Here is a 24,520-nt window from a genome sequence, read left to right as displayed (position 1 = left end):
TCCACTATGGACCAACTGTGTGTTGGCTCAGTTTTCCCTCCAAGTTAGCAACAATCTGCTCCCATTCAGAGAAACATTCCTAGTCTGGCTCCTTTCTCCCTACCAGTCTTTCCTCTCCCTCAGGCCCCTCAGGTCCTCCCACCCTGGGCTCTGTCCTCCTTGGTCTTCCTGACCATCTCCCAACTGGACACTCACTGTCTGGCCCCATAGGGGCCTCCTCCTTCCATAGTATCCTTGAAACCTCAACTCAGAAACTTCCTTTTGCCTTTCCTAGGCCTTCTTTGAGGGTTTGCCTCTGAGATTATTCCCATGTCAACTGTCTAGTCTAGAACTTGTTTATTCATAGTTCTTGGCCTGTTACCTCCTCCATTATATTGTGAGCTCCCTGTGGGCAGGGTAATAGAAATTGCTTGGGAGTCTTCCTGCCAAGACAGCCTTGCCTTCTCTGGTGTAAGAAATAAAATGGAAGGAAGCAAGTGTCTTATCAAGAACTCAGACCACTGATGAAGCCAGGAAAAGTTTTCATTTACTATCCTGTAGGAAAGAGTGTGTAAAAGTAGGCACACTTGGCAGCTAGGTGGCTCAGTGGATAGAGCCTTGGAGTCAGGAGGACCTGAGTTGAAATCTGACCTCAGACACAATAATTACCTAGCGGTGTGACCTTGAACAAGTCACTTAACCCCCACTGCCTTGCAAAAAACAAAAACAAAACAAAACTGTTTTTAGGGGAAAGCTATGTGGTATAGTGAACAGAGCACTGGCCCTGGAGTCAAAAGAACCTAAAAGTAGGCACACCCACAACTTTTGACCAGTTAACTTTTTATCCTTAACCCTATTTATAACCCTATGCCTAATGTCAGAATTGACCTTCACCAGTTCTTATCAATCCACTAGACTGTTTTTTGGCAGCAGTTTCCTTGAATTTATTGTTTTCTCTTTCAATCTGGGATCCCTCTGCCTTCTGGAAGTGTTATGTGGGTGCAGGTCCCAAGTAGGTCTCAATCAGCACTCCATCCATTTCTTGGCTTCTGGCTGTCTTTACCCTTGGGTTCTCCTTTCACAAACTTCATATTTTATTCACAGGGATCCAGGAGTCCTGCTTTCAGCCTTTCCATCAGTGCCTAGGTTTCTCCCAATTTCTTGTTAGTGATAACATTCTTCTGCCTTCAGATCCACCCCCTGGAAGGATCCACAAGTTCTGCCTTCCTGCCCCAAGCACCACCCCCTCTGGAATCAGGCACCAAAGCTCCTACCTGGTGTCCCCTTCACCACCTTTCTGGACCCATGGTCTTGGTCTGTTTCCCCATCAGATCCTAGTTTCCCTATAAGACATCTTAACAAAAGGATCACCTCTCCCTGGGAAAGAGGGTGTGGAATCACAGCAAAGCTGGGTCTTATATGCAGTTTGAAAGACTTATTCCGCCCCCTTTGTGCTAATCATTGGCCAGGGTCACAATCTTAATTGATACAATCACCTCTAAACACACCCCCCCATTATACTAATGAGCATAGGAAGTGAACAGCAACCTCCTTGAGCAGGTGCAAAGGACAATAACACAGATCCTCATTCAACCTCTGCAAAGTTATTTTTTAATCACATTTCCTTTTGTGTAACTCTTCCCTTCCCCTTCTGACCCTTCTAGGTGGTAGCTAGGTGGAGCAATGGAAAGAGCATGGACTCATGAATCAAGGAGGACTTGAGTTCAAATCCAGATTCAGACACTTAATACTTACTATCTGTGTGACCTTGGGAAAATCACTTAACTCTGGTTGTCTGGCATCCAAGACCATCTCCAGTTGTCTTGATTCTTAGCTGATGTTAACCTAAAATTAAGAGCATTAGAACAGATTTAACATAACAACAACAACAATAATAAAAAAGAGATTATACATGAAGTTTTATTTCTCTGGAATTTACCCAGCATCTTTAGGTAAATGGAGATCATCTCAGAATGATCTCCTTAAACTGAGGGAAATCAGAAAATTTATACAGCAACAAGGGAGGGGAAACAGAATATAGGTAACAAGAGTAGACAAAACCTTAAACATATCTGTGACCATTCTGTTATTTGGTCTCAGAATCTTTCGTCAGCAGTGCTATTTTCCTTGAGGGAAGTAACAGATTTTTGAGTACAAGGAGAGTAGAGTAAAGTCTAATGGTAAACTGAATTCTTTCTTGATTTAAGGAGTGCCAGACAAGATTTGCTTTTCAAATTCTAAAGAGATTAAAGAAGGCAAGACTAGTCTTTCTTTCAAAGTTTAAGGGTCATGTTCCATTCCTCACAGTATCTAAGTACTTTGACCAGGAATAGTTATAAAAGCTTATTGTATTCATTATATTTTGGGGGGATCTGGATATTAGACATTACACTAAAAGGAGGGCCCTGTCAGTTATGCCAGACCTCCACAGATGTGAATCTCCCCTTCAGGATGTTGTGACCAGTGGGATGGGTCAACATTCTATTCATTATGAAGGGGAGATCCTCTGGGAGAGAAGGTTCACATAGTTTGGGGGACCTGGAAAAATCCTTTGCTTAAATGGAGAGATTTTTAAATAAGGTTTGAAGGAAGTTAGAATGCCCAGGGAAGAAGCAGAACATTGCCAACTATAGAGAAAACCAATTGAAAGTCACCAAGTCAGGAGATAGAGGGTCTCCATGAAGGATCAGCCAGGAGACCAGTGTCCATGTAGATTCTCTAAGTACATCATCATATCCTCTGCAGGGTGGTAGTTTCTTTTCCTCAGTGCCTATTCTAATTCCTTTAATTTCTTTTTCTTCTCATATAGCTAGATCTAGAATTCCAAATACAGTATTGGATAGTAGTGTTGATAATAGCCATCCAAACTTCACCCCTGCTCTTATTGGGGAGGCTTTTGGCTTATCCTTCTTACTAATAATGAATTCTGAGGATTTTAGATAGAGGCTAGTTATTATTTTTAAGGAAAACTCCATTTATTACAGTATTTTTGATAAGAATGACTATTGTATTTTGTCAAAACCTTTGTATCTATTGAGATATTGATATTTATTGGTTTTTGTTGATATGGTCAAGTCTACTGATAGTTTTCCTGATAATTGAATCAACTCTATATTCCCTTTATAATTAAATTTATTTTTTTATTTAAGGCAATGCAGTTAAGTGACTTACCCAAGGTCACAAGCTAGACAATTATTAGGTATCTGAGGATGAATCTGAACTCAGGTCCTCCTGGCTCCAGGACCGGTGCTCTATCCACTGCACCACCTCACTGCCCCATATCAACTCTATATTCCTGATAGAAATTCCACCTGATATAGTTTTACTATCTGTTTCCTCTTATAATTCATTTAAGTTTTGCTTTAAGATTTTGGAAGCTATGCATTTTGTACAGGGCATTTTAGCAAAATACATTTCACCAGTTTAATTGTCTTTTAACTACTTTTTTTTATGCTGTAGTTATAAACATGCTTGTTTTCCCAGAGGAAAAATGTATTTGTTAAAAAAAAAAAATTGGACTCAAGATGTCATTAAATCTTTTTTTTGCTCAAACCACTTGGACAATCAATCATCCCCAACACCCAAGGGATTCTTGATTCCTTTAGTGAAAAGTGTTGATGAGGGACTAGTGGTGAAGCAAGTTGTCCAGAAATAATCTTTTTTGGGATAGAAAGTACATAGATTTTAAAATTTTCATTTATTGAAAAAACATTTAGACCTTTTTTTCCCTTGGGGAACAGAGGGATTCAGAAATAAATATTTAAAAACAAAAAGATAATGGCTACCCTCAAAATGTGATAGATCCAAACAGAATCCAATATACTCCAGATGAATATCAAAAACATTATTGACAATCATGATGAGATCTTAGCTAAAACACAAAATATAATCTTAAATATGATGACTAGGGAAATCAGAGTGCTTAAAGATATAATAGTGAGGGGCAGCTAGGTGGGGCAGTGGATAGAGCACCGGCCCTGGAGTCAGGACTACCTGAGTTCAAATCCGGTCTCAGACACTTAATAATGACCTAGCTGTGTTGCCTTGGGCAAGCCACTTAACCCCATTACGTTGCAAAAAACTAAAAAAAAAGATATAATAGTGAAATAATGTGAATATTTAGTATAATTGCAACAAATGGTATCATATCTGCAGATCTGAAATAGATAATAAGGTAGTATAACAACATTAGTACAGCCGAAAAGAGTAAGTCTTTTCTCAGTTTTTCATGACATTTACAAATATTTTATCGTGTGATATGATAGAGCATCAAAACTGGGACATACAGAATGGTAGGAAAAGTACCTAAATAAAACAACATAAAATTGTAATCAGCTAAATGCATTTGAAGAAAGGGTTGAAAGTACAATAGAGAACATCTGTTCAGTTCCACGGAGAGAATACACTTAGGCACCAAGTTTGAGGATTTTTAAGGACCACTATTGTCTTATTGCACATCAGAGAAATCAAACTGGAAAGAAACCTTCTGAATGTAAGCAATGCGGAAAGGCTTTCACATTCTCTCCACTCTTAGTTATAAACATGAATCCACGATGAAGAGAAACCTTATGAATGTAATGAATGTGGAAAAGTTTTTAGAAGAAATTCTGATCCTGCTAGTCATGAGAACGTCCACACTGGAAACATTATGAATGTAATCAAAGTGGAAAGACTTTCAGATGTGGCTCCTCACATGCTTCACATCAGAGAAGTCACAATAGAGAGAAACCTTGAGTGGTAAAGCTTTTAATGGACATTCTTTCCTTATAAGACATCAAAGAATTCATATTAAAGCCAAAAACCTCATTAATATGATCATTGTGGAAAATCAGTATGGCTAAAGGCATGTCTTAATTCATTCTGTTCAGTTGATTTTGTCCTGAGTTCCTAATGTTTGTTATTATTCCACTTTCAGACCATAGTATTCCCATGCCATAACTTCTTCAGTCATTCTTCACTTGGTTCATGCTCACCTTGCTTTTTTTTTCTTATTAGCAGTCATCAAAAGTCCTGGTATAAATATTTTTTATATGTTTGACATTTATTTTTGAAATGAATTCTTTAAGCTGCCAGTGACACAATAAATAGAAGATTTTCGCTGAATTCACAAGACCTGACTTCAAATTCACTCTCTTAAGACTAGCTGCGTGAGCCTGGGGATGTCACTTAACCTATTGCAGTCTGAGTTTCCCCATCTGCAGATGGGAGACAATAGCACCTACCTCCAAGAGTAGATGAAAAGATCAATATTTGTCAACTGCTGTGCAAACATTAGATCACCATATAAATGTTGGCTATTACTATTTTTTCCTAGAATAATGTCTCATTGCAAAATCAGTTGATTGTAAATTCTGATCACTTTTGTTTATTTAAATTAAGTTCAAAACAGCATATTTGAAAGTAGGATATTATTCTGGATAGAGTCAGGAAGATGGGTTCATATTCTGCTTCATTCTCTAGCTGTGTCTCTCTGAGGAATGACATGTTTGTGCTTATTTACTTCTCTCTGAAGTGAGAAGAAATCTGCAATCCAAAAAAAAACTTATGCTAATTTATTGTCCAGGATGGTTCTCTCTTGGCTCCTGACCCTGGTCTCAGTCTCCAACCTCTAAGCACCATCAAAAACAAAACCTAAAAACATAACCTTCCCCAAACCCTTTAAGTGAAAGCAGAACAGATGTGTGGATAAACCACCACAACAGTTTAGGATCAGGGTTTGGCTTGAGCTCTCCAGCACCTGAAGAGGACACATCTTTGTCCCTTTCAATCCATATCTGCCTTCATGTCTATCTTCCATCCATTCATGCTCAGACACCATGTGACTATCCATGGTCCTCTCTGTGTCTGTGTTTCGCCCCCTTGTGTTAATCTCAAGTCTAACCAAGTTCCCATCTGACTGGCTTCAGCCCTCAAGTTCCTCCTCTTCCTGTCCTTTCTCTGTCTCAGATTTCCAAGTGTCCTTGTATTATGACTACTCCCCCCCACCTCGACCTCCATAGGTTGACAGCCTCCTTCCCATTTCCTTCCCTGCCTCCCTTTATCCTCCAACAAATTCACTTTACCTAGAAAATCATGTTACAAAGAAGTCTATGCAATGATCCTCTTGTATAAAGAAAGAACTGTCTCAATAACTCTTTGTTGAACAAATCTAATGACCTCAAGTGCTGGAACTGAATTTACTATTCATTACAAAATGATGGGGAAACTGCCAGGCAATATGGCAGATACACACACATATGTATGTAATTACACACATCAAAAGAAACACAAGATGTACAAATTTAGAGAACCATTCCAAATGTTCAATGGATTATTTGTGCCCAACTCATGGCAGAGCTGATATTGGTCTCATCAGCCACAGTTGAACCCATTCTCACTTGACTCTAACATAGTGATGTCATTTGGATCCTCTTTGAGAAGGAAGGACAACAGCCGACTAATATACCTACGCATACATAATGCCTTTAATATGTATATGCACCTACACACATAATTTTCTTTCATGTTATGATTTTTATTGGGTATTGATAGCTTCCTTTTAGTCATTTCTACCCATTTTGAAGGCATTTTCTCAATTTTTGATATGACTTTTAATGTCCATTTTGATATAACATTTGATAGTTTTTTGTTTTTAGGTTTTTGCAAGACAATGGGGTTAAGTGGCTTGCCCAAGGCCACACAACTGGGTAGTTATTAAGTGTCTGAGGTTGGATTTGAACTCAGGTACTCCAGACTCCAGGGCTAGTGCTCTAGTCACTGCACCACCTATTTGATAGTCTTTAAGCTCAAATTCATCTTATTTTGTGTTCATCTATTTTTAAAATCTTTTAAATTTTATGTAGTAAAATTGTCTCACATTAATAATTTTCCTTTGCATAGTTGTGTTATTTGTATGTTTTCTTATGATTTTTAAAAATCAATGTAATTTTTTTCCTATCGAGAGAGACATTCTTTTTAGCTGTCTTGCTTGTGCTCTAATTCAGAAAGGAAGGAAACAAGATTCCAGCCTTGTGTCTTAAATGTATGTCCCATTCTGCACTTTTGAGTCCTTTATCTCTATTAAGAGAGAGGTAGCATGTTTCATCATCTGACCTCTGGGGTTTGTCTTTTAACTAGGTCAGGAGACAGCTTGTCCCTTTCTGTTGTAAATACTTCTATTTGGACACCTCCATTATGTGACATACTTTTTCCTAACCTTTTCTTTTTATACTTTTATGAACACTGTAATATCTAAACTATTTGAAGAATTTCTAATTATGCCTTTCATGCCTGATCATTATTCAAAGGAGACTTGAATATCATCTCCCCATATTAGAATGTAAGCAATTTTTCCATAATGCCAGTTAGATGGTGCAGTGGATAGAGTGCCAGGTGTGAAGTCAGGAAGTCATTTTTTTAAGGTTTTTACAAAGCAATGGGGTTAGGTGGCTTGCCCAATTACAGCTAGGTAATTATTAAGTGTCTGAGACTGGATTTGAACCCAGGGACTCCTGACTCCAGGGCCAGTGCTTTATCCACTGTGCCACCTAGCTGCCCCAGGAAGAGTCATCTTTATGGGTTCAGATGTGGTCCTAGACACTTACTCTTTGTCCCTGGGCAAGTTAATCCTGTTTGCTTCAGTTTCCTCATCTCTAAAATGAAGTGGAAAAGGAAATGGCAAACCTTCGCTAAAAAATCACCTGGTGTCAGTTAGCTGTACTGGTCTGAAATGAATGAGAAACAAGTACAATCTTTGTACTTCAGAGTTTGTGTGCTGCCCTAATTTTTGTTATTACTAAATTTGGGTATAATTTTACCAAAAAAAATGAGACAAGTTTCTTTGGGTAAGATAATATTTATTAACAAGGGATTAACCTGTGAATAAGGTGGGTATTGGTTTCCTCTGTTTCTAGCTAAAGACTTGAAGCAAAAGGATCCCTTCCCTTTTTATAGGTTTGGGGGAGCAAACAATACTAAACATTCAGGGTGGGTGCCATTTTGAAGGTAAGGGCAGCGTGATCAGTGGCTTAGCTGGAGACATGAGAGATAATATAATTCCTCGAAGGCTGGCTGAAACCTTCCCGAGACTAGGCCCGGCTGCATCATGGCCTGGCCAGCCTTCCTAGGGTCGGTGGTGGTGTAAAGTGACAGCCCCAGCCCCTTCTCCTCCCAAGGTCATGGGCAGCCCTCGGGGCCAGGATAAAGAACACAGGACTTCCAAACCTGACCCTGCCCACCTCTGGCTCCGAGCTGGCTTCAGGGAGGGCCCTCGGCCCGGCCGTGGTGAGCCGAGTGTCTTCATGGCCAGCGGGTTTAAGGACGCGGAGTCACGTCATCCCCGCTCCCCCTGGCAGCCGGGGGCACACGAGTGCCATCACGGCCGCGGACCTTGGATCAGGGCATCTGTGCCCAGCAGGAGCCGCCCGCAAGCGGAGGGAACGCGAGGTCTCCTGGGCCCTCTGAAGGCGGGGCCCCTTCAAGCCAATCAGCGGCCGGGATCGCGCGCCGACGCTCCTCGGCCCCGCCCCCTGCCCCGCGCGTCCTACCGATGAGCGCGGGCGGGCGGGTGCGCCTGCGCGCGCACAAAGGGGCCGGACTGGAGCTCATCCGGGGCCGGGCCCGGGCGGGGCCGAGTCTTTTGTCTGTGCCCGCAGGCGCGGAGGAAGTGACGTGTCGGGCCGGGGCCCGACCGGAAGTGACGTGTCGGGCCCGGAACCCGCGCTGCCGCTGGGGCGGGCGGCCCGGCTCCTCGGCCTCCGGCGTGGTGAGCGTCCGCCGGCCGGAGCCCGGGCCCCGAGGGCCTCCGTGTGGCACCGCGGCGCAGGCTGCCCTCGCCGGGCCGGCCTCGGGCCCGCCCCGCCTCCCTCTGTGCCTGTGGGGGGCGGAGGCCTGGCCGGGCCCTGTGGGGCCCCTCCTGCCCCCGGGGCCCTCGGAGGGCGCCGAACCCGCCCCGGGCCCTCGGGCCCCCCGCGCAGCCGCCAGGCCGTGGAGCCCGAAGGAGCGGCCCGGCCCCAGGTGAGGACGGCTGCAGGGACGCGCCGGGCCGGGCCGCGGGAGCAGGGAAGGGACTGGCCCCGGCGCCATCGCTCCCCGCGGCCCGGCGCCCCCGGCTCCCTAGTGCCCCGGCCACGGGCGGCGGGTTCCTCTCCGCGCGGGCCTAGCGGCACCTGCCCGCCGCGCGCGCGCACACGGACACGCGCGCACGCACAGACATGCACACACCACACGGACACACGGGTGCGCACACACACTCACCACACGGACACAAGGACACGCGCGCACACACACCACACGGACACACGCGTACACACACAGACACGCACACAGACACACGCGCACACAGACACACACAGACACACGCGCGCACACAGACATGCACACACTCACCACACGGACACACGCGCGCACACACACCACACGGACACACGCGCACACACACAGACACGCGCGCGCACACAGACACTTTTTTGTGACCCAGTTCTCCTTTGCAGCCGCTGACTGAAGGTTTGGGAAACCTCTTCCCACTTGAGTCTTTCCGGACAAGCGTGGAGTGAGGGCTGCCCCCACTTCCGACCCCTGCGGCACCGTCCCGGAGCTGCTCGTCTCGTCCATCCAAGTCCTCCCGGGTCTCCTGGAACCCTTTCCTTTGACCTTTTTTAAGAAGTCAGCAGGGTCTTTAGAAAGTGAAGGAACTGTGTGGTAGCGTTGGTTGTGCTCCTTCATACTCAAAGTGACATGACTAACGGGTCAAGATACCGTGGCTGGGCAGACCACAGACCATGAGCTCAGAAGGCTCTACCACAGATTGGACATACGTGGTCCATTTGGGGGGTGGGGGGCTGTAAGGCAATAGGATGAAGCCCACAGTCACACAGCTAGGGAATTACGAAGTGTCTCAGGCCAGATAGGTGCTCTATCCACTGCACCACCTAGCTCCCCCCATATGAAGATTTTTAATGGAGATTCTCTAAAATTGCCCATCTCAAGTTTCTTTGGAACTGTTGCCGTTCTGCTTTGCTCATAGAACTTGGTGCCTTTTTTTAATACAGTCAGGCCATGCTGGGTGGTCCTTTCCCAGCGTCTCCAGTGCTTTTTAGTCTGTTCCAGAATTCTTTAGAGAGACTTTGAGAGTGTCCTTGGTTCCTCTGACTTCCACGTGAGTGATTGTCTTGTGAGTTCTCCATAAAATAGTCTTTTAGGCAAATATACATTTGGCCTTCAGTTATGTCACTGGTCCATTTGTGTTTGGCAGTGTAGCTTGAGGCAGGATCTCAGTGTCTGTCTTCTCCAGCCAGGTGATCATTAGAACCTAAGACAGTTGAAATGGTTGCAATTCAGTTTCCTGATATGTGCTGGTAGACCATCCAGGTTTCACAGGCAAACAGCCATGGGGTAGGTCAGCACCGTGGATCTGTAGTCCTTCAGTTTGGTGGACAATCTTAATACCTCTTCTCTTCTACACCTTTCTCTCCCAAACACTGAGCTGACTCTGGCAATACAGTTATCTCTTCATCTATGTGGACATCCCTGAAAAGTATACTGCCAAGGTAGGTGGAGGAAGACTTGGGGTAAGGCATTTTATTCAGAGATGACTGAGCTCTCGATGCCCACTCTGAGTCTGAGTTGCAAGAATACTAATCTTGGCCTAATAATGAACACCAAGAAAATATCAGTGCTGCATCAACCAGCACCTCACCCTCCATAGGTGGAACCCTCAGTTACAGCAGTTCTGACATAATGTCAGAGAGGAAGACAATGGAGACAGGAAAGATGGTTTAGGCTGATTATATGGCTCCGACATTTGCCAAGCACCTTATAAATCATCTCATTTGCTCCTTTTGCAAGAATTAACTTGGGACAGCCTGAAAAAAAGCAGCAAGAGATGTAGCCCTTCAGGTATGTTGCAGTTTTTGGATGCTTAAAGAGGGCTTTAGCAGAGCTATTTTCCCCAGGCCAAAGAACACCTTATTGGCCTTTGCATAGTAAGCATCCTGCCATACTAGATAGGATTAAGGAGAAGGGAAGCACTTTAATTGATAAAGAACTGTTTTTGTGTAGGGAAATTGTGGCATGATGAACTAGATAACTCAAGTGGTCACTTTCAAAAAAATCAAGTTTTCTTCAAGCTAAAACCAATCCTCTTTATTTCCAAAGACAAATCAGCAGCAGTTTAACTTAAAGGAGCCCTTTCTACCAAATTGGCTTAATCAGTTTCTTCAGAATGGGTTCCAGTATGTAAGAGAAGGTTCCCTAGCTTTTTACTCACTGTTTGCCTCATCCCTATTTTGTTTTTTTTTTTTAAAGAAAGATTTTATTTATTTTGAATTTTACAATTTTCCCCCCATTCTTGCTTCCCTCCTCCACCCCCCACAGAAGGCAGCCTGTCAGTCTTTCCATTGTTTCCATGTTGTACATTGATGTAAATTGAGTGTGATGAGAGAAATCAGATCCTTAAGGAGGAAACATAAAGTTCCTGATCCCTATTTTGATAGAATTTGATCTTGTGTTATGATGAGCATTTTATTTTACTCCTATCAAGGCACTTTCCAGTAAGGCCATTACATTCAGGGAGATCCCCCCCCCACCCCATTAAATCATTACACTCAGTAATGGGGCAGTTAGGTGCATATGTGACTTTGGGCAAGTCACTTAACCCTGTTGTCTTGTAACCCCCCCCCAAAGAAAAACCCCAAACACCTTGTAGCTTTTACAAGCATTAATTTATAGTGATATTCATAACAAGATCTCCACCGGTACCACAGAAGAAAAGGAAAGAAGTAGAAAGAGCAGATTGAGTAGCAACAGGATGAGACACAGGAGAGTCTGTAGCTAGACTGTGGAACAGTGACTTCTTGATTTCAAAGCCAGACACTGAGGAAAGAGATGATCCTGGAGAAGCAGCCAGGTGCTCCTTTCTAGTGTGCCGGTGTGTAGAACTGGAGCTAGATCCTGTGGGATACACTGGAAGTCAGTCCCTGTCACTTAAGGGATAGAAATTTAGCAATGCTCAGCTAAAAGTCTCACACACACTATCCCAGGCTCCTAGAGGTTAGCCTCAGAGGATTCAGTCTCAAAAAAAGGACCTTTGACTTTTCCAAGATTCAAAGAACTAGAGCTTTCTCCCACTGGGGATAGTAGGCAAAATCATGACAAATAGCAGGCCAGATTCTTGAATAATCACCATAATTAAATTTTGAAATCATCCTAAAGGTCAGTTTAGAGACACAGGTACCACTTCAATTAATACCCAGCCAAAACGAATGACAATGCCCCAGATAGTCAGGGCCCAACCAATAGTGAAGGGTTTCCATCACCTGTACTGCAGAAGCAATCTAAGAATAACAAGGTGAAAGATCCCAACAATTTTGCCATGCCAGAAAAAATTTCTAGCATCAAGGAATGGAGTGTCTTCCAGGAATATGGATGATTTTGGTGTCATTGAAACAGTATCTGGCTAAAGGGAAGGTAGAAGACTAGAAAAATAGGGGATGTCTAGGTGATGTAGGATATTGAATTCCAGAGGTTTTTGTATTTGATCTGGGAGGAAGTAGGGAGCCATTAGAGTTTATTGAGAAGGGGAGTGATCTGGTCACTTGTCAGATTTGGGAAGATCACTTTGTTAACCAAATGGAGGATGCAGTGGAGTAAGGGAATCTTGAGGCAGGCAGGCTCTGTCGAAAGCTGTTGAGATATCAGTGGAAAGAAGGGGCTTTATTTGAGTTGCAAAAGGTTGCTTTGAGTTGCTTTGTCACCAGATTGGATAAGGGAGGTGAGATATACACCATGAGAGTGGCTACTAAGTTGTGAGCCTGAAGAACTAAGAGGATGGTGATACCCTTGATAGGAATAGAGAAGGGACAGGGAAACCATGTATTCAGTTTTGCCTATGCTAATTTAAAATATCTATCTCCTGAACAGATAATCAGAAGACTGAAAGAGTTGGGAGAGGAAGGGACCAACGTTGAATGACTTCAGATTTCAAAAGAGAAGCTATTTAAGCATCATTCTCAGTCCTATGTATATCCTTCACCACTATGGGCTGGGAAAGATGTGAACTTCAAACCTTCATTTAAAGAGACTTCTCATTTCTTAGCACTTGCCTGTACCTTGGGACCTATGTGATTGACTTATTTAGCACAAACTGATTTGGGTACCTTCTCCCCTAACCATTTTCAGCTTTCTTTTTTGTCTTTCTCTTTCTCCATCAAATAGTATGCTGCTTGAAGCCAGGCGTAGTTAATTTTTTCATATTTATACCCCCAGTCCTCTGTACAGGGCTTGTTACATAATAGTCACTTAACTGAATGTCTCCTGATTATTGGCCATTCAGACATTGTCTACTATAGTTGATGTAATGGAAATTTCACCCTTCCTGGGGATAACAATCATAGGGTCTTCATTAAATTAGGAAGGTTTTTCAGAACTTTATAGAAATAAAGGAAATTAAAAATGAAATGTTATATAAAAAGGGCATAAATAAATAATTGTACTCGATGGAGATAATGCTCTAATGTAATAGGATCTCTGATAAATGGAATGATATCACTGATTGAAATGGAAGAGCATCAAATACCAAGCAAATTGACCAAATTTTTTCGTCACATAACAGGTGGGGGAAAATAATGACCCTTGTGCGTGTTTCAAAGAACTTTCAGATCTAGACAATCCTATATTCTTCAATCTACCTCTCATTTTATTGCCTCTTCTTCGAAGGTTCAGGATTCTAGGTATGTTTAGATCACTGATCTCATAAAGAAACTCAATTTTATCTCACGAATTGGCTTCCACATTAGGTAATAAAAAAACATTTTATATGAATGAAGGAATCCTCCTTTTTCCATCATTGTTCTTCATTTCTTTTTTTATGGTTTTTTTTTTTATGTTTTTGCAAGGCAAATGGGGTTAAGTGGCTTGCCCAAGGCCACATAGCTAGGTAATAAGTGTCTGAGGCCAGATTTGAACTCAGGTACTCCTGACTCCAGGGCCAGTGCTTTATCCACTTTGCCACCTAGCCACCCCTTTGTTCTGTAAGACTGTCAAAACTCACTAATAATAGCAACCATAAAGCAAGAAATAAAATGTTTTGGCTATGACTTAAAATACCCAGAGCTACTTCAAACTCTCATTATAACAATAGATAATCCCCTTCAGTTTAGATTCTGATATCACTTAAGCATACTCTTCATGTTTCCATCTAGACAGTAATTTATTTCAGTCTTTTAGGAAATAAACCATTATTCCTTTTTCTTTATTCTCTATTCATTGATTATATCCCTAGAATACTCCTCTCAGATTCTTCATAGAGTTTTCTTAATGTAGCATTTATGCCAATTTGAATTGGGAAGAAATTTCATGCCACCCTATATTTTTCTTCTCCAAGGTTCCTCATATCTTTTCTAGTAAAAATATATAATTTCTTAACTTCTCTGATCCCATGAGGGAGTAGAAATTCACAGTAAAGCATTTCTAACTTTTATTCCAATTGAAAATGTAAAATGCTTTTGTCAGTATTCTGTTCTTTTGAGCTTTGCATGACTATGATTCCAAATGTTGACTCTGAATAACAATTCCCTACTGCTGTATCTAGATGAGCATTGGACTGGATCAGTTCTGACTAGGGTTTTAGCTCTTAAGTCCTATGATTTTTGATGTTTTAGGTGGTAACTTTCAAGGATGTGATTGCGGACTTCATGCCAGAGGAGTGGGGTCTGTTGGACCATGATCAGAAAGAGCTGTACAGGGATGTCATGCTGGAGAATGCTCAGAACTTGCTCTCCCTGGGTAAGAACCACTTCCCTTGCAACGCTGAATCTGCCATCAATTCTTAGACCAAAGTGCAGGCCTCCAGTGTCCATGAGACGTTTTCCTGTGAGATGTTCTTGTCTTGTAGGATAGAGAGCTGGGGTTCCTTAGTGACTCCCTAAGCTTGTTTTTTTCTCTGATTCTGGGCAGCTCCAGGTCAAGTACCAAGTCAGTGTCCTGACTCTCAGATTGGGATGAATCTCAGGCATTATTATCATGTCTAACCTCTATATGGATGTTAATTTTGTCTGTAAAATCTTTAAAAATCTATTCCTACTCCTTTTCCTTGAAGATGCACAATGAAGGGAGCCCCCTTCCTTCCCAGGCCACCCTTCCTCTTTGGGAAGTGTTTTGTCATTAGAATGTTCTTTTTTGTTAATAGGAAGAATTTGTATTTTGCTGCCCAGGGTGTTAATCTCAGAACTCTTGAATACCAAGTGTGTCCTTGTTCTTCCTTTATATATCTCCTAAATTTCAGTATAGATGCAGTTCAAGAAAGAGAAGGGAATTAATTATATACATTGACTGTGAACTAAGCCTTGTGCTAAGAGTTTTCTTTATGAATATTCTCTCAGTTGATACTTTTCCACAACCCTTCGTTTTTGGTTTTTATAATATCCCCATTTTTTAGTATAGAAAACTGTGGCAAACAGATTAAGTGACTTGCCCATGGTTACAGAGTCAGTAAGTGCCTGAGCCCAGATTTGAATTCAGGTCTTCTTGACTCCAGATCCAATGTACTCTCCTCTCTACATTATCTAATTTCTAGGAAATGAAAACTGGAATGTGGCCGTTCCTCTATGAAGGGGGTAGACAAAGTTGGAGTTTTCTGATTCTAAATTGGTTGTATTATCCTTCCCCCTTTGGCCTTCAACTGTGAAAACTTATCTTTGAATATTTCTTGGAACCATCTGTGGTCCTGGGTTATCTTTCCATCCTCATGCCTTACTTATTCGCCATGCCTAGGATTTCCCATTCCCAGAGAAGATTTGGACCCCTACTTGGAGCACGAAGACCTGAGGAACTCCCATCCAGGTAAGTGAGGTAAAAGCTGGAGTGTGGACTTTTATCCCTAGAGTTCTCTTCACAAGGTAGGAAAAGGATTGTTATACTTGGGGGAGGAAGACCTGACTTGGAATTCTTTTTCAGATACTTTTTAGCAGTGAGATCTTGGGTAAGTTACTGAACCTCCTTGCTTCAGTTTCCTCATCTGAAAAATGAGGGGCTTGGACTCCATGGTTGTCCCCTTATCTTGTAATGGTGAATCAGTGACACTATTAAAAGACTTTGTTGGGGGGCGGCTAGGTGGCGCAGTGAATAGAGCACTGGCCCTGGAGTCAGGAGTACGTACTCTGAGTTCAAATCTGGCCTCAGACACTTACTTAATAATTATCTAGCTGTGTGTCCCTGGGCAAGCCACTTAACCCCATTGCCTTGCCAAAAAAAGAAACAAACACAAAGACTTTGTTGGAAACTCTGGAATGAAACTTAACAAAATCCAACAGATAGACAATTTCAGGCTAGCAAGTAATCAAGGGCCATGTGATATAGGTCTCGAACAACCTAAAGAGGATGTTATCTTTGGGTTTTCATGACTGGGAGGCACATGGGGTTTTTAGTTTGGGGAGTGGCATGATCAGGCAAGACCTTTAGCTTGTGGGGTGATTGAGTGGACTGGGGATAGACTTGAGAGTGAACCCAATCAGTCTGTTCTTGTGATGACTATTGAGGCCCCTGGGCAAATTGAGAAAGAAAAGAGATAGTCAAAGGATATTCCAAAGGTAGAATCAGCACAACTTTGCAATAGATTGAATATGGGGAGAAAGTGCCTGAGAAATGATGAGGAGTCAATGATGCCTGTCAAGAGCATGGATGATTGGGAGGGTTGTGTCCTGGACAGTAGTAGGAAAGTAAGAAAATGAAAGTGTTCTATCTTTGAGATACCAACCTCTGTAAAAGTCAGGCGCTTGAAGGAGAAAAGATCTCCTGTCATAAGGAAGATCTAAGCTCCACTTTATTAGAGGGAATCACGGACCATTTAATGGAAGGTCATTGGCTCAGAACTCTGCCTCAGTCTCTTATTGTAGGACAATTTTAGTGGCCACATTGTGGAAAGAGCTATTTCAGCTGAATAATGAAGCTGGGAGCCAGACTGCATCGAGTTTTGTAAAAACTAAGAGGAAGGAAAGTAACAAAATACCTATTGTGGATGGCCATCTCTAGCTGTTTAGCCACAAAGGATTGGAAGATATCAGACAACATTATATCATGGGGAGGAAGAAATCAATAGACAGGGTTAGACAACTTATAAGTACCTGAGCCCAAACTTGAATTCAGGGCTTCCTGACTCCAAGCCTAGCTCTCTATCTTCTATACCACCAGCTATATTTTGATGTGAATGAAATGATCCCTTACATGTTTGAAGTGGAAAAATGGGTGAATAATTTTACAAACTCTGGTAAGGGAAGGAAATTCAACGGAAGGAAATTCAGCTTTTGTTCTTAGTTCCCTAACCCATCAACAAAATGTATCTTTAGTTAGCATATACAAGCTTTATAATAAATTAGTGTATTTTTGATAATTGGCTAGTAACAAACATTGATACATGTACTTGAACACCAATTGCATATGTTATTTTGATTCTTTTTTTAAAGAGCTGTTTATATATAAAACAATCTTTTTAAGGGAAGATGCCTTTAACTTTCTTTTTTACTATTCTATAATACTTGCTACATTCTCACAGATAATGAAGGACTGACCCAGGGAGCTAATCAGTACCTTTGAATGTCAGCCTTATAGTGGAATTATAATATAAATCAAAGATAATGTCAAATCAAAAAATAGCCTTAAACATCAGTGAAAAAAACAACATAATGTCTCTCTTCTTTATAGATTGTCGCAATCCATGATTTTTTTTAAGATGGCTTATAATATCAATGCCTAGTGAGATATATGATTTATTTGATAGCCTTCAACTTTGCTAAAGTGGTTATTTATTTCAAGTAATTTTTTTAGTTCATTCTCTAGAATTCTTTAAATAGGGAGGTAGGGAGAGGGAAGGGTGGATGGGGGGGAATATTGTAAAATTCAAAGCCTTACAAAAAAAAGTAGAAACTAGTGTTGTATATAATTGGAAAACAAATAAAATATTTATATAATAGAATTCTTTAAGCATAACATATCATCTGCACAGTGATAATTTTATTTCCTTAAGTTAGCATCAGTTCATGTAAATCTTTCCAGGTTTTTCTGAAGTCTGCCTGTTCACTTTTTTTTTTAACATTATTGCAATAGTCATGTTGTAAAAGTAATAATTCCCCCCCCACACACACACATACACAAAGAAATCTCAAGAAAAATAAAGTGTATGTGTGTTAGTCTGTATTCAGGCATCATCAGCTCTTTCTTTGGGGTAGGTAGAATTCTTTTTTTTTTTTTTTTTTTTTTTTTTTTGTTAGGTTTTTGCAAGGGCTTGCCCAAGGCCACACAGCTAGGTAATTATTAAGTGTCTGAAACCGGATTTGAACCCAGGTACTCCTGACTCCAAGGCTGGTGCTTTATCCACTACGCCACCTAGCCGCCCCTGGGTAGAATTCTTTATCATAAATCCATCAGAGAAATTTCTTTAATATCTTTTTCCCACAGTTGCTGTTAACTATCTGTATTTCCCTCTATCCTATCCCCTCCCCCCCTCATTTATTCTGTTCTTTCTCGCCTTTCACCCTGAGCCTCCTTAAAAGTGTTCTCCCATCCCTTTGCTCTCTTATTTTCCTCTAGGGTAGTATAACTTTCTATACCCAATTGAGTGTTTTTGTTATTTCTTCTTTGAGCCACTTCTGATGAGTAAAACCTCCCTCACTCCCCAGCTTCTCCCTCTTCCACTCCATTGCAAAAACTTTTTATTGCCTTTTGTTGCCTTTTATGTGAAATAGCTCACCCTATTCTATTTCTCCTTTCCCTGTCACCCAGTGCATTCCTTTCTCATCCATTAACTCCATCTTTTTAATTATTATACCTTCAAATTCAACTTTCTCCTGTGCCTCGTCTATGTATGCTCCTTCTAATTGTCCTAATAAATGAGAAAGTTCATATGCTGCTCACCATTTCTTACAGTACAAAAATATTCCATTATATTCATATACCAAAATTTGTTCAGCCATTCCTTAATTTGATGGGCATCCCCTCAATTTCCAATTCTTTGCCGCCACAAAAAGAGCTGCTGTGAATATTCTTGGACATATACACATATGATTTTTGTTTTTGTTTTTTTGTTGATAATGGCATTCTTGGTAGAAATTCCACCTTGTAGAGTTCTGCTGTAATTTGTAATTCCTTTAAAGGAAACTTTAAGAATTTGCAAGCCTATGCCATTTCATATAGTGCATTGTAGCAAAATGTAATTTCCCAGATTATCTTTTTTAACTAGGTCTTCTATGCTGTAGTTATATACATACTTGTTTTCTTAGAGATATTTGTAAGAAAATTGGGCTTAAGGCATCATTAAGAAGTTTTTAGGTCAAAGCACTTGGATGGTCATCACTAGTTCCCTAGGGATTCCTTTTTTTTCCCCTAGGGATTCTTATTCCGTGCTTACTTTGGCAGCACATGTACTAAAAATTGTAACGATACAGAGAATATTAGCATGGCCCCTGTGCAATGATGACACGCAAATTTGTGAAGGGATTCTTGATTCCCTAAATGAGAAATGTTGCTGAAGAAGTAATAATAATGCATCCTTTCCAAAAATAATCTTTTTTTTTAACATGGAAAGTTTATAGATTTAAATTTTTTTGTTTATCAAAAGGGGGGCATTAAAAGATAAAAATTTTAAAATGAGGAGATATTGACTATCCTAAAAAATGATAGGCCAGAACAGAATCTAATGTTTCAGATGAATATTAAAAAAAAAATAGGACTGGCATTCATGATGGGGTCTCAGCTACACCAACAAAATGCAATTTTAAACATGATCATCAGGGAAATCATAGTATGCTTAAAGATATAATATGACTATATAGTATATGTGCAACTAAAGGCACTAAATCTATAGCTCTGAATAGATTATAAGAAAAGGTGACTATCACTCTGAAATTTATTAACTGCTGAATATAAAAAATTGTTTTCTCAGCTTATCATGAAATTCAGAGTTGGCTTAGTGATAGAGGGTCAACACCTGTCCCTTCAGAACAGTAGAAAGCCCACCTTGTCGTCAACAAGTGCATCTGAAGAAAAGGATTGAGAGTAAGATGGAGAAGACTGCCTGTCTAGTGCAGTGGGCACAGCGTATCCACTGAGTTTAAATTTGAGTCTCGGCTGCTGAGATTTTGGTCAGGTCACATAACTGATGACCTAACTTGCAAAGTATAACGAGAAGGCTCACTCTGCCTGTGACTTAGGTTTGTTGCAATGATCCAGTGGGCTTGTATGTCAATTGAGTCTTCTTTTTGGTGTGAGCTAATAGTATTTTCAAATCATTGATTCTGCCCATTTAAGTTGAAAGACCTTTGTGATTGGAAAAATTGGATGTTGATCTTAACTTTCTGCCAACAGAAGAAAGAGGATGTATTAATATTTATTTGTGTGTGTGTGTGTGTTTGCTTCTTTCCATTAAATGTAGAGACCTGGTTTGATGAGATGAGTGCATGGCAGACAAAGACCTTCTGGAGGAACTATTTTCAATATAATGGAGACAAGACTGATCTTACTACACATGAGAGAATTCATGGGGTAGAGAAACCTTATAATTGTAATCAACATGCAAACATCTTCAGCCAGAGTTCCTGTGTGGCTAAAGATAAAAGAATACAAACTGAAGGGAAACCTCATGAGTGCCCTGAATGTGGTAAAGCTTTTAGAGACCACTGTACCCTTATTGTACATCAGAGAATGCACAGTGGAGAGAAACCACATAAATGTCCTGAATGTGGTAAATCTTTTACTGTATACAACTCCCTTACTGTACATCAGAGGATCCACACTGGAGAGAAACCGTATGAGTGTCATGACTGTGGTAAATCTTTTGGTGTCCACTCTTCCCTTATTGTTCATCAGAGAATCCACACTGGGGAGAAACCTTATCAATGTAATCAGTGTGACAAGGCTTTCAGTAAAAACTACAATCTTGATCTACATCAGAGAATCCATACTGGAGAGAAACCTTATGAATGTAATCAATGTGGAAAGGCTTTCAGACAGCACTCAACTCTGCTTAAACATCAGAGAATCCACATTGGGGAGAAGCCTCCTGTGTGTAATCAGTGTGGGAAGCTTTTCACTCAGCACTGCCTTCTTACTCATCATCATATAATCTACAGTGGAGAGAAACATAAATATAGTCAATGTGGAAAGGCTTTCAGATGTAGTTCCAAACTTGCTTCAGATCAGAGAAACCACACTGGAGAGCAACCTTATGAGTGTCTGGAATGTGGTAAAACTTTTACTGTACATTCTTCTCTTAAGAGACATCAGAGAATCCATAATAAAGAAAGACCTCATTAATATGATCAATGTACAAAATCTATTATTAAAGATATCCCTTATTTCATATTGTGCAATTGAATTTTTATCTGACATCCCAAGCTTTTTTATTATTCCTTTTTTGCCATGACATTCCTATGCATAACTTCTTCAGCCATTCCCCAGTCGATTGAGGCTCACTATTTTTTTGCATGTGAGGAGGCATCAAAAGTTCTGATACAAATATTTTTATATTTGTTGGATATATTTATATTTGTAATGATTCTATAATCTGCAGGTGGCACAATGGATTGAGAGCTGTTCTTGAATCCTCAAAACCTGAGTTCAGATTCAATCTCTTAATACTTGCTAGCTGTGTGAGCCTGGGGAAGTCACTTGACATATTCCTGTCTGAGTTCCCCATCTGTAGAAAGAGGAAAACAACATTTACCTCCCAAGGGTGCATGAAAGGATCGATATTTGTCAGCTGCTTTGCAAGCATTAGATTTCTATGTAAATGCCAGCTCGTGTTATTTCCCTGCCATCATGAATCTCATAGCAAGCTTAGTGGGCTAAAAGCTATGGATAGTTTACTCACTTTTGTTTTATTCAGATTGATATTCAGAACAGTCTAAATGAAAGCAGAATGTTTTCCTGGGATAGGGAACCGGGTTAATGTTGAGTACAATACTGCTTCAGGTAACATTCTCTAGGTGTGTCAGTTTGGGTGGGGAACAATATGTGCTTCGATTTATTTCTCAGTGAAAAGAGGAATTGGAGTCTATGGCCTAAAGGGGCCCCTCCCAACTCTTATTTTCTAATGAAAAGCACATTCATATTTTATGAGTTTCCCTTAGTTAACTATATGTTTGAGAAATGAGATGTTTATCAGAAATTCTAGTTGTAAAAACTTTTTTTATCCAATTTTGACTGCATTGGTTTTGTTTGTGCAATAGCTTTTTAATTTCTTATAATCAAAATTAACTATCTTGTTTCCTATGTATAATCTCCTCTAACTCCTGTGGTTCTAAACTCTTCCTTTATCCATAGATCTAACAGGTATCTTTTTCCATGCTCCCTTAGTTTATCACTCTTTATATCTAAATCATTTATCCGTTTTGACCTCATCTTTGTGTTCAGTGTAAGATGTTCATCTTTACCTGCTTTCTTCTCAGCTGCTTTCTAGCTTGCCCAGCAGGTTTTGGCAAATGTCGAGTTCTTATCCCCAAAACTTAGATCTTTGAATTTATCAAACACTAGATTGCTATAATTATTTAATAGTATGTATTGTGATCCACACTGTTTCTTAGCCAGTACCAAACTGCTGCTTTGTAATATTGTTTGAAATCTGGAAATACTGGGCTGCCTTCCATAACATTTTTTCCCCATCAGTTCTCTTGATATTCTTGACCTTTTATTCTTACACATGAATTTTCTTATTTTTTCCAGTTTTATAAAATAATCTTTGCTACTTTGATATGGCACTGAATAGGTGAACTAACTTAGGTAGAAGGTTATTTTTATTATATTGACTTAGCCTGCCCGAGAAATTGACATGTCTCCAATTGTTTCCTTACGTTTTTGAGTGAAAAGTGTTTTGTGTTTGTGTCCTTGTAATCCCTAAGTTTCTCTTTGCAGGTAAATTCCCAAATATTTTGTCTGCAGTTATTTTAAATATAATTTCTTTTTCTGTCTCTTCTTGCTGGGTTTTGTTCTGAAACTGAAAGACTTAAGTACCTTGTTCCAAACAGTAAACCAAGACAATTCCAAAGGATTTAGCATGGGGGAGGGGAATGCTGTGCATATCCAGAGACTAATCTGATGAACTCTGAATGCAGGTTGAAGAATATTTCGCTTTCTTTATTTTTGTTTGTGTTTTCTTGTGCAAGGTGGCTAATATGGGAATCAGGGAGCTAGGCAGCACAACAGATAGCACCCTGAGCCTGCAGTCAGAAAGAGTTCAAAGCTGTCCTCAATCATTACTGACTTTTGATCCTGATGAAATACTTTTACCCTATTTGACTCAGTTTCCTTGTCCTTAAAATTTGTTGTAAGAAAATGAGACAATGCCAAGGAAACCGCAAATGGGGGCCATAAAGAGTTGGACACAACTGAAATGAATAATGGTAACAACAAATATTGAAATGTTTTTAGTATGATGTCCATGTCATACTTGGCTTCTCAAAGTTGGAATGATGACTGGGAATAAGGGAGTGAATTGGGAACTCAAAATATTTAGGAAAAATTGTTAAAAACATTTTACATGTAATGGGGAAATATTTAACAATGCAAAAAAAAGTTGTTTTGTTTGAAAGCGTTATTTATTTCCAAAGTCTTTTCTACTATTGTAAGAAGAAACTCTATCCGGACCAAATCAGAAACTCTAGTAAAAGTGGTGATCACTAAACCTAGCTTTCAGCTACCTCAGAATAGAGTGTGTACAGGTTACAAGTGTGATTTACAAAGGAAAATGACTGCAGAATAGTTCGTTCTTTATATAAATTGGCATTGTGCAGAGTCAACTAAGTAAAGAGTCTTGAGAGAAAATTGCTATCTTGGCTCCTGCCTCAAACCCCATGTAAAAGAAAATAAAACCTAAAAAAAAATCCACCTCCCTGCAAAATCAAGTGAAAGCAGAACAGGTGTGTGAAGAATCACCACAACTGCTCAGCATCAAGGACTTGACTTGAATCTCCAGTACCTGGAGAGGACACACCTTTGTCCTCACCTACCCAACTCCTGTCAGACCCACATGTCTTTCTTCCATCGCTTCGTGCTCAGCATGAGTCTGTCCCTGATCCTGTCTGTCTAGCCCCAGCATGTTGATCTCAGTTCTAGCCAAGTTCCCACCTGGTTGGTTCTACCCTTCATGTCCTTACTTTTTTCTGTCCCAGGCCTCTATGTATCCATGAATGATGAAGAGGTCCCTTGCCTCCAAGGACTTGGAGTCTCCCTTCTGCCTCCCCCCCCCCCCCCCCCCGCAGCTCATCCTCCAATTTATTCACTTTACATAGAAAATTGCCTTACATAAAGATCCATACAATGGTTTATTTGCATAAAGTGAGAATTGTGTCTCACAACCATTTATTGAGAAATCCAAAGATCTCAACTGCTGGAACGAGATTTACTAATCATTACAAAATGGTGGGAAAGGGGACACTAGGTGTCACAGTGGATAGGGCACCGGCCCTGGAGTCAGGAGGACCTGAGTTCAAATCCAGATTCAGACATTTAATAATTACCTAGCTGTGTGGCCTTGGGTAAGCCACTTAACCCCATTTGCTTTGCAAAGACCTAAAAAAGA

General features: G+C 40.7%; 1 protein-coding gene, 1 long non-coding RNA gene and 1 other non-coding gene across 3 annotated transcripts in view; 2 read left to right on the top strand and 1 right to left on the bottom strand.

Annotated features, from left to right (window-relative positions):
* LOC141512485 (uncharacterized) overlaps positions 1 to 8,839 on the bottom strand; it is a 37,867-nt gene extending 29,028 nt beyond the window's left edge. The window contains exons 1-2 of the long non-coding RNA XR_012475512.1: positions 8,196 to 8,839; positions 1,735 to 1,824 (exon numbers count right to left, since the gene is read on the bottom strand). This is a non-coding gene — a long non-coding RNA (uncharacterized LOC141512485). The remainder of the gene's footprint in view (positions 1 to 1,734; positions 1,825 to 8,195) is intronic.
* The window catches only part of LOC141512464 (uncharacterized), a 55,930-nt gene extending 34,626 nt beyond the window's left edge, over positions 1 to 21,304 (top strand). The window contains exons 9-11 of the mRNA XM_074221435.1: positions 4,537 to 4,570; positions 11,498 to 11,507; positions 20,450 to 21,304. Of these exons, the coding sequence (XP_074077536.1) occupies positions 4,537 to 4,570; positions 11,498 to 11,507; positions 20,450 to 21,258 (853 nt within the window). The 3' untranslated portion in view covers positions 21,259 to 21,304. The remainder of the gene's footprint in view (positions 1 to 4,536; positions 4,571 to 11,497; positions 11,508 to 20,449) is intronic.
* Positions 19,347 to 19,454, top strand: LOC141510492 (U6 spliceosomal RNA). Its single transcript, XR_012474974.1, has one exon. It is a non-coding gene; the product is annotated as a U6 spliceosomal RNA (small nuclear RNA).
* Positions 21,305 to 24,520: the final 3,216 nt, after the last annotated feature.

Source organism: Macrotis lagotis, chromosome 1 (genome assembly GCF_037893015.1).
Source record: "Macrotis lagotis isolate mMagLag1 chromosome 1, bilby.v1.9.chrom.fasta, whole genome shotgun sequence".
NCBI lineage: Eukaryota > Metazoa > Chordata > Mammalia > Peramelemorphia > Peramelidae > Macrotis > Macrotis lagotis.
The sequence above is the reverse complement of the archived record's forward strand: the minus strand, read 5'-3'. Positions and strand labels throughout refer to the sequence as shown.